The sequence below is a fragment of the Pristiophorus japonicus genome, chromosome 12 (assembly GCF_044704955.1).
Source record: "Pristiophorus japonicus isolate sPriJap1 chromosome 12, sPriJap1.hap1, whole genome shotgun sequence".
Taxonomy (NCBI): domain Eukaryota; kingdom Metazoa; phylum Chordata; class Chondrichthyes; family Pristiophoridae; genus Pristiophorus; species Pristiophorus japonicus.
In genome coordinates, this window is record NC_091988.1 from 164,958,379 (window position 1) to 164,969,530 (window position 11,152).

Sequence of the window (11,152 nt, forward strand, 5' to 3'; positions counted from 1 at the left end):
AGCATCTTCAACTACACTAATGTGATATTTCCATTTCCCGCAGCAAGCATCCTTTAATGCCAATTTAATTGGAACTGACAATTTGGAGCCAAGTTATAAAAAGCTTTGCACCGTGGTCTCAAACTAACTTCACTTAAGATCATAAGCCAAACATTGTCTCTCATCAGTCTATGAATTCAAACCTAAATCCTCGAATTGCACATATTAATAACATGACATTAGCACATGGAGACTTAGAAAAGACCTGTGAGTAATAGTTGTCTAACTTTCAAGGTCCAGGCAATTTGGCAAGCAATTAAAAAAAAACTAATAGAATGTTGGAATATAAAGCCCAAACAGTAGAGTGTACAGTAGATTTTCTGAACAGCTGTGTCAGTTGGGCAAGCACATAATGGGTGCAGCGGTTCCAAATGTGGGAAAAACAAACCTTAATTACATTTTGTGTCCAAATCCTTCTGTCAGTAATTTTCTGCCTGACTACACTTTGTGTACTGGAGTGCTTATGCACATTTGATGCCATAGATTCATTTAGGACCCAGACTTCATACAAAAATATTTGGATGAATACATGGTGCAATTTGCTAGTTTTTCCATTGGGACTGTGCTTTTTGCCTTTATTGTCAGCTGTGGCTCAGTGCTCTCACTTCTGAGTCAGAAGGTTGTGGGTTCAAGTCCCATTCCAGAGACTTGAGCACAAAAATCCAGGCTGACATGCCAGTGCACTACTGAGGGTGTCCCATGACACTATTTTGAAGAAGAGCAGGAGAACTAGCCCCGGTGTCCTGGCCAATATTTATCCATCAACAATATAATAAAGATTATCTAGTCATTATCATATTCCTATTTTTGGGAGCTTGCTGTGCGCAATTTAGCTGCTGCAATGTGCCCTACATTACAACAGTGACTACACTTCAAAAGTACTTATTTGGCTATACAGTGCTTTGAGACATCTGATGATCGTGAAAAGCGCTATATAAATGCAACAATTTTTTAAAAGCCGATTGTCTGGGCACACAGGGTATTCCATGTGCAATGACGCTCTTGAAGAGGAATAATCTTTATGAGTGGAACTTCCAACTTCAGTCCGGATACAAAATGGACAATATCGGATTAGCTGCCCATTATCCACACGTTTTGATATTCCTTTCAATAGAAAGGAAAATCACGCGGGATATACAACAAGTGGCTGATCTGATATCATCTGTTTTACACTGCTGCCGAAGTTGGAAGTTCTGTGTATATGTTTTTTTAGTACTCCAGTACCATAGTTTTATTACAGATTTTCTGTATTAAATCTATTATATATTTTTGGAATAATTTTTGGAGGGACAATTTTTATTTACTTTTTACAGCAAGTTCATTTTTAAGCATCGCCCCAAAATAGTCTAATATTTCCCATTAATCACTGGAAAGCAGACTGAATGTGAAGTGCTTACAGGACATTAGTAGTACTGGAACAGATGAATTGAGAAAGTGCATGAAAAGGAGTTTTTCTATACCAGCCTCCATGAGAGTTCAGGGGACCCAGAAAGCATCTATGTTGGTTACATCCAAATAAAGTACAAGATGGTACACCTGCTCCTCTTGCCACCCCCCTCCCCCAATCTTGGCCTGTTCTTGAGTGCCCACGAGTGGTGAGTTTAAGGAACGCGGTTCGGTCACTTCCTTCCTGGTACAAGTGGTGGACCATGCACAGCACATGTTCTCCCCATTTGTACCTAATAATTGCAGACAGGGTCCCACAATCAGCGTAGGACTGCAATTAACATATTTAAGCAGCCCTACACCTGAAACAAACAGATGTGCTGCTTGTCCATTTACAAGCCTGCCTGAAAATTGCCCCCGTAGTGTTTCTATTCTCTTCTCAACTCCCTGAGCAAGGAATAACATCAGATACTGCTCTGTTTTGACTGGACTTGAAATTTGGCCCTTATAAGTTTACACAAGTTATGGTTATGGAGATAGAGAGGTTTTTGAATGAAAAGGGAGTAAAGGGTTATGGGAAGTGGGCAAGGAAGTGAAGTTGAGGCCAAGATCAGATCAGCCATGATCTTATTGAATGGCAGAATAGGCTCGAGGAGCAAAATGGCCTACTCATGCTCCTATTTCTTATGTTCTTATGGTCTCATGGTTAAAGCTTTACATATCACTGGTGAGACCACACCTAGACTGGAACTCAAACTGGTGAGGATGGGGTAGCTCACAGCTCAGGCCTTCAGTGTATTTTAATCCGAGCCAGTCTTGGCTCAATGGTAGCACTCTTGTGTATAAATCAGAAGGTCATACCAGAGACTTGAGCAGTGCTGTACTGATGGAGTCCTGCATTGATAGAAGGTGCCGTTTTTCAGTGAAATGTTAAATTGAAGCCTTAACTACTCTCAGGTGGAACTAAAAGATTCTATGGTACTATTTGAAGAAGAGCAGGGGATTTTTTGCAGTATGCTGGTCAATAGTTATCCCTCAATCAAAACCACTAAAACAAATTATCTGGTCAATTGCCTCATTGCTTGTTTTTATGTTACGATGTTATTAAATTTATTACATTCATCATCATCATAGGCAGTCCCTCGGAATCGAGGAAGACTTGCTTCCACTCTTAACATGAGTTCTTAGGTGGCTGTACAGTCCAATACGAGAACCACTGTCTCTGTCACAGGTGAGACAGATAGTCATTGAGGGAAGGGGTGGGTGGGACTGGTTTGCCGCATACTCTTTCCGCTGCCTGCGTTTGATTTCTGCATGTTCTCGGCGACGAGACTCGAGGTGCTCAGTGCCCTCCCGGATGCACTTCCACTACTTAGGGCAGTCTTTGGCCAGGGATTCCCAGGTGTCAGTGGGAATGTTGCACTTTATCAGGGAGGCTTTGTGGACATCTTTGTAATGTTTCCGCTGCCCACCTTTGGCTCATTTGCCATGAAGGAGTTCCGAGTAGACCATATAGAAGTTGTCATATTATGGATTCTATCCTGCCTATTTTTTCTCCTGAAGGAAAATGACCCAGAAGTTAAATCCAGATTATCTATCTCTCCACATCTCTACTATTCAACGTTGGCTGGCTACCCTCTGCAGACATCACACCCTCCATCCTCCAGCCCAGGAGCACAGGAACCATTGTGCCATTTGGGGTATTAGATCGTAAATTCTTCTACACCTGTATCTCATTACTAATCAGATAGTCATCTAGCTCATTGGCACAACACTAATAGCTATGCTGAAAATCTGTTCCAAAGTTTTATTTTTATATGTGGATATAATTCCCACCAAATGCATTTAGTACTGTGTCATCTACTTTCTTCAAAGCACAATTTTGTTTGTCATTGTATTAATTTGCATCACTTTTCTTCCACACCTCTCAAGAACAAACACTAAAGTTGTATTTGCAGGAGGTATAAATTCATGAAAATCTAAATTAGAAACTTATTCCAATTTTTGGGACATTACACTTTTATTTGAAAGTTTTACACATAGCCAGTAGCATTTTAACTAGATAATTACCTGTGCAAAATGTAACATTAATATAGTCAGGAAAAAAGAATTTGCGATGATAAATAATGAACAGTCAGTGATGTAGAGCGTATGAAATCTTTTAATTACTATTCGCAATTTAAAATGTACTGAGCTGTAAACATAGTTGCATAGAAGAAGCTATATTATTTTGAATTATGCAGATATATATGGTGTACATTCTAAAATACAATTTTATTGTGCTGTTTTACCTATTACAGTACAGTAACCAGTAGTGAAACTTGCAATTTTAATGTATTTATTTTAAATTCAGATTTGATACATTTTCAAAAGTACTTGTGAACCTACAATGCTTTTTCCTAAAGTATTCTCTGCCGTTACTTCAATTATAGTGAATACAGCATTGAAGAGAAGGGAGTGAAGAATATGGTAAAACGATAAGTAGCTAGGGTTCATCTATCTAAAGGCTTGTTGGATCTGCTGACATTCTTAATTTCTTACTAGTCTCTTTAACTAGCCCAGAGTCTAATAGTTGTGGGCAGGATGTGCCTTACCAGATTTCAGCTGGACCTTTAGGTTTAGAGTAATTATTTATTTTAGCAAAGCTGAAGGCTAGAATGGTTCATTAAACATAAGTTAAATGTTGACAGACAAACTGACACTTTCTGTCTGAAATCCAAGATGTGTACGGTATTAATTATTTGAAGGAATATGGGTGTCCTGTGTACACTATAGGTACTGTACAACTAGCTAAAGGTAGAGTTGAAAGGGATCTGGGGATGATACATCAAAGAACTGTGGAGCAGAAATAAAGAAACCATTTAATTTAATTAAACTGTTGAACGAAATCAGTAGGCGCTATATAAATACAAGTTGTTGTTGTTGTAAAGTAGAAGCTGGGAAATCATTATAAAACTGTATTGACAGCATCTCAAGAACTATGTCTAGTTTGGGTCACCAAAATGCAAGGGAAGCACTCAAGCCCTGGAGGCAGATCAAAGAAGAGCCACAGGCTGATTGCTAGCAGAAGAGTCTTGGAAACTGGGATGCTTTAGCTTTAAAGGAGACAAAGAGCGGACATCACAAGGGTATATATTAGATGATATAGAAAAGGAGCACTTCTTAAAGGTAAACCATGACAATACAGCAAATGGGCATAGGCTAAATCTGTTGGAAAGACAATTTAGGATTGATGTCAGAAAGAATTTCTTCCTGCAAAAAGAGTGATCAATATATAAAATCATCTTTCAGATAGGGTATTGATGGTGAAAACCTTAATTTATTTCAAAATACTTTGGTTGACATGATGGGAAAGGGTGAACTGTATGTTCTTTTACTAGTCAGACAAGGTGGATGAGTTACGATTATGACTAGCTTCCCTCATCCATATTTAAGTTATGATCTACAAATATCATGGTACTGCTATCAGTAATGGCCACATAGCAGTCAGGATCTATCCTCCCATCTGTAAGCATGACAGCTGTGGCTCAGTAGGTAGAATTCTTGCCTCTGAGTTAGAAGCTAGTTGGTATAAGTCCCACTCGAGAGACTTGAGCACAAAATCTAGGCTGACACTCAGTACAGTACCGAGAGAATGCTGCACTGTCTTTCAGATGAAATGTTAAACCGAAGCCCCATCTCTCAGCTCCCATGGCTCTATTTCAAAGAAGAGCTGGAGAGTTCTCCCTGGTGTCCTGGTCAATATTTATCTCTCAACTAACAACAATAAAGCAGAATGTCTGGTCATTATCACATTGCTGTTTGCGGTACATTGCTGTACACAAATTGGTTACCGTATTTTCTACATTACAACAGTGACTTCACTTTGAAAGAACTTAATTGACTGTAAAGTGCTTTGGGGCATCCTGAGGTTGTGAAGGGTGCTATAGAAATGCTATCAGTTTTTTTCTATATTTTGGCAATTTTCTGTTTTTATTTAAGATTTCTAGAATGTAATTTTTTTTGAATCTCAAAACTTGGATCAGTGCCTAGTTTGATAGAATATAGACAAGAATGATTAAAAGTCACAAGCATAGATTCATTCTACCATGATATGCGCAGCGTATGGGTCCACCAATGTCTTGAGCATTAAATGTATGTCCTTCATTCTTAGGTAGTGTTTATGCTTATAGAAATAACTTGTTATTATTGATATGTATATACCTCTGTATTCAAATATTAGAATGATGATAAAATGGAAATTAGTAATCAGTTTGAACATAAGAACATAAGAACATAAGAATTAGGAACAGGAGTAGGCCATCTAGCCCCTCGAGCCGGCGCCGCCATTCAACAAGATCATGGCTGATCTGGCCGTGGACTCAGCTCCACTTACCCGCCCGCTCCCCATAACCCTTAATTCCCTTATTGGTTAAAAATCTATCTATCTGTGATTTGAATACATTCAATGAGCTAGCCTCAACTGTTTCCTTGGGCAGAGAATTCCACAGATTCACAACCCTCTGGGAGAAGAAATTCCTTCTCAACTGGTTTTAAATTGGCTCCCCCATATTTTGAGGCTGTGCCCCCTAGTTCTAGTCTCCCCGACCAGTGGAAACAACCTCTCTGCCTCTATCTTGTCTATCTCTTTCATTATTTTAAATGTTTCTATCAGATCACCCCTCATCCTTCTGAACTCCAACGAGTAAAGACCCAGTCTACTCAATCTATCATCATAAGGTAACCCCCTCATCTCCGGAATCAGCCTAGTGAATCATCTCTGTACCCCCTCCAAAGCTAGTATATCCTTCCTTAAGTAAGGTGACCAAAACTGCACGCAGTACTCCAGGTGCGACCTCACCAATACCCTGTACAGTTGCAGCAGGACCTCCCTGCTTTTGTACTCCATCCCTCTCGCAATGAAGGCCAACATTCCATTCGCCTTCCTGATTACCTGCTGCACCTGCAAACTAACTTTTTGGGATTTATGCACAAGGACCCCCAGGTCCCTCTGCACCGCAGCATGTTGTAATTTCTCCCCATTTGGTCAATACCTCAAATAGTATTACTGGAACAGTTTGTGCTGGAATAAAGGTGGAAGAAATGTTTACAACTAAATTAGCTCCAGAAGCTTTTCAAGAAAATAAACAGCGTAACGTCTTGACAGGAGCATTATTCAAGGATAACGGATGTCTTTCAGTTCACCTTAATTGAGCAGTCACCCATTTTAAGCATCTGGTTTGTCTAGCAGGATTTTATTCAAAAAACTGATCTTGCATCTATCTGCCATTGGAAAGTATACTCCAGGGCTACAAATATAGATAAATGGAACCTGCAACTGAACACTTGACAACATTGCCATTCAAAATTACCACCATGTTTGGATTGGAAAAGTACAACATGCCACTTGGATTCAGAAGCTACTCACTCTTGTCCACCCTTGAAAGGCAGAGGTTTTGTTGTAACTTGTAGTAGCAAGCATAGATAAGACTGTTGCATAAGTCTACTATCTACATAATCTTAATAACCTGTAAATTGATTTAAGACTGCTCTAAATCTTTGTCTTAATATACACTGCTCACTGGCGTTACATCTCAACTTTTCTGACCAATATACAAATAGATAAGTAGGGACTTTTTAACAACTCATATCAAACATATAATGGCACATGCTGGTATGTTGTAATGCTAAAGTTCAAAAAGCATAAAACATGAGGCTGTCATGAGGGTGGCAAAAGGAGCAAGAACTGTGGCCTCTTAGTCGGGAATGGAAGAGTGCGCAGGATTCCAATAAAGGAGGGATAAATTAACTTTGAAAATTATTAAATATATATATATATACAAAAAGTTAATTGAAAATATTAATTGGTGGGTCATTGAAGGTTCCAACTACAGAATAATATTAGAAGCAGGAAAATATTTATGTATAGGTTGTATTTTTTTAAATACAGCAAACACATGAATAGTTAAAAAGTTAAAAAATATGTTGGAGAAACAATTTTAATCTACAGTTTTGCTAAAATAAATATTTACTTAGTATAAGGCTAATTTTAAGTTACATGTAGAATATTGAAGGACCGGTTTGATGTGGAGATATATGTGTGATTTCAAGTTGGTTTTGGGACAATGCATGCACAAGTGACAGTAATTTAAAATTCAGGTCTAGCATGAGGATCAAGTGACTGCAGAGATGAAGGGTACATTGGCGAAGATAAATTATATGGATGCAGTATAAGAAAATGGCATTGGACAACAAAGGTGCAATATTAAAGGAATATGATCCCATGGTCTGACATAACAGTATAGTTTTAAGCACTTTTAAACGCAGAAGATAAAGTACCTTGTTTATATATTGTTTCAAAAATCTGCAAAAGGACATAGTCAGGCTAAGTGAGTGGGCAAAAATTTGGCAGATGGAATATAATGTTGGAAAGTGTGAGGTCATGCACTTTGGCAGAAAATAAATCAAAGAGCAAGTTATTATTTAAATGGAGAAAGATTGCAAAGTGCTACAGTACAGCGGGACCTGGGGGTGCTTGTGCATGAAACCCAAAAGGATAGTATGCAGGTACAGCAAGTGATCAAGAAGGCCAATGGAATCTTGGCCTTTATTGCAAAGGGGATGGAATATAAAAGTAGGGAAGTCTTGCTCCAGCTGTACAGTGTGTTGGTGAGGCTGCTCCTGGAGTACTGCGTGCCGTTTTGGTTTCCATATTTACGAAAGGATATACTTGCTTTGGAGGCAGTTCAGAGAAGGTTCACTAGGTTGATTCCGGAGATGGGGGAGTTGACTTATGAGGAAAAATTGAGTAGGTTGGGCCTCGACTCATTGGAATTCAGAAGAATGAGAGGTGATCTTATCGAAACGTATAAGATTATGAGGGGGCTTGACAGGGTGGATGCAGAGATGATGTTTCCACTGATGGGGGAGACTAGAACTAGACGGCATGATCTTAGAATAAGGGGCCGCCCATTTAAAACAGAGATGAGGAGAAATTTCTTCTCTCAGTGGGTTGTAAATCTGTGGAATTCACTGCCTCAGAGAGCTGTGGAAGCTGGGACACTGAATAAATTTAAGACAGAAATAGACAGTTTCTGAAACAATAAGCGGATAAGGGGTTATGGAGAGCGGGCAGGAAAGTGGAGCTGAGTCTGTGATCAGATCAGCCATGATCTTATTGAATGGTGGAGCAGGCTCGAGGGGCCATATGGCCTACTCCTGTTCCTATTTCTTATGTTCTTATATGTTTATATATAGGAATTTCTACCAGCTAGGAATTCATTGCAACATTTGATTGATGGGAGTCATTAAAAACTAAGGGCAAGAATTCTTTTTTACATATTTGGTCAAATTTCAATAGAGCAGAATACAATTTTAATGTATATGCTGGAGAACTGCATAATGGTGGAAACACTGTGTACAGTGATACTTCGCTGTGAATTACAAGACAGAAATCCAATCAAAGGGATTCAGGTGACCTCATAAATCATAAGAACTGGTCATGTTCAATATCTGAATATGAAATTGGATTAATTCATATTGTTTTAATCGTATGTGAAATAATGATTGCCAATTTCTATTGTTATTTTATGAAGAAAATGTCACGTGGTTTGTCTATTTGCACCATCATTGCTCTTTGAAATAGCGTGTGACTTAAGACGAAGGGAGTTATCAATTTTCTAGCTGGGACCTGAAGGTGTATTAGATTTGCAACACTGGACGCGAAGATACTTTAGATTCATCATGCAGGTTCTGCTCCATTACAAGCACTTGTTCATACCGCATTCAAAAGGAAATGAAAGTCCTCCTAAAACTTGTAACACAGTATTACTGATCAGAAACTATTCTTGATTTCAGTATCTTAAACAACATCTTTTTAGTTCTGACGGGTGCAGGCTGTTTTGGTTTATGACAGTTACACTAGTACCAAGGGCACCAGAGCAATTTGCCTGTATATTATAATACCACGTCAAATACTATAGAAGACGTATTTAAATGTATTTCAGTTAGCCAATAAAAGCCAAGCGGAAGTAGGAAACCCTCATCCATGTCATAAACAGCAGATATGAACACGGCGGGGGTTTGCCAGTTCTGCACTTTAATTCAAATAATGGAATGACATTCAGAATCAACCTGCACTGGAGGATCTAATGTCACTTAACGAAACGGAATGAGATGCGTGCAATGCCATATATTCTGCTGCCTTTTTATAGCGAGTAAATATACTGAAGTGTTTGCCTCGTTCTTTTCACGTATACTTTTAACCGTATGTTGGTTACACTTGCATAACCATCCAAATGCCACAGACACACACAAATCATTTTGGGAATTAATAAACATATGTCTACATTATGAAGCTCTGTGATAGTACACAATTCCTCCCGTGTGTGATGACATGCTCTCCAAATTATTCCGTATTTTTTGAGATATTTGTGGGCGTTGTTGCGGTATTTCCCTCAACAATGAAATTACATTCCTCAATTAAAATTCACTGATTGATTTCACCGCCTGGAATAAAAACCCTTCACGCCGTCCCCTATGAAGCAACAATAGGATCTAATGAAAGTAACAGGCGAAATCTGCAGATTGTAAGAAGGGCACACCGCTAGAAACATTCAGAAATGCTAGCAAATTCCTTATGTCTTCAAAACGTTTTTAAAGTTTATGAAATAATGCCAAAACAAAACCTTATAAATCTCCTTAAAGGTATTGCGAGTCATTTCGATTTGCCATTGTTGTGCACTCTGGTCACCTAAAGCGAATTGCAGTGTTTACCTTCTGAGAGCTGAACGACTGGGTCCAATGGTACAAGACGATGCTATCGCTGTCTTTTTCGTTTTTATCAGAGAAAAAATCCGCCTGTTCTTGAGCTGGGGTGCTGCTTTGGTCGCCCTCGTTGTTTTTACCATCGTTTTCTGTTGTTGAGATCGGCCACCAGCTGCAGTTTGAAGCAGGAGAATTCTGAGACGCCATGACAGAGAAAAGAAAGGGCGAGAAACGAGGGGTGAAAGCATCAGCCTCAGCCTCAGCACCAGAACCAGAAACAGGAAGAGACCCAGCAACCTCCAACCTGTCACATCATGGTGTGTGTGTGTGTGTGTGTGTGCATGTATAATGCAGGTATTACATATATATAGTACATGGGTTACAAGATAATCTAAGAAAGTGATGAATATTTGTAACAATATATACATCTACTGTAATGGACTGGCTGAATTTTATATTATAGACTGGAACAACCAATGGTAGTGTGGCAGCCAGTAGAATTTAATTACGTTGTATGCATATTTGTGGTTATATCCTGCTGATGAATGCTTATATGACACAAAGACATCCCACAGTTCTGAAATTCATACAGGTTGTTAGGAGACATCCTATACATAGAAACATAGAAAATAGGTGCAGGAGTAGGCCATACGGCCCTTCAAGCCTGCACCACCTTTCAATATGATCATGGCTGATCATGCAACTTCAGTACCCCATTCCTGCTTTCTCTCCATACCCCTTGATCCCTCTAGCCATAACGGCCACATCTAACTCCCTTTTCAATATATCTAACGAACTGGCCTCAACAACTTTCTGTGGAACAGAATTTCACAGGTTCACAGCACTCTGAGTGAAGAAGTTTCTCCTCATCTAGGTGCTAAATGGCTTACCCCTTATCCTTAGACTGTGACCCCTGGTTCTGGACTTCCTCAACATTGGGAACATTCTTCCTGCATCAAACCTGTCCAATCCCGTCAGAATT

The 11,152-nt window shown here is 39.2% G+C and overlaps 1 protein-coding gene across 5 annotated transcripts in view; it reads right to left on the reverse strand.

Moving 5' to 3' along the window:
* Nucleotides 1-10,377, reverse strand: part of gdap1l1 (ganglioside induced differentiation associated protein 1-like 1) — an 86,026-nt gene extending 75,649 nt beyond the window's left edge. For all 5 annotated transcript variants that reach the window (XM_070896100.1, XM_070896101.1, XM_070896097.1 and 2 more), the window contains exon 1: nucleotides 10,180-10,377. In XM_070896100.1, coding sequence (XP_070752201.1) covers nucleotides 10,180-10,377 — 198 coding nt within the window. The remainder of the gene's footprint in view (nucleotides 1-10,179) is intronic.
* Nucleotides 10,378-11,152: the final 775 nt, after the last annotated feature.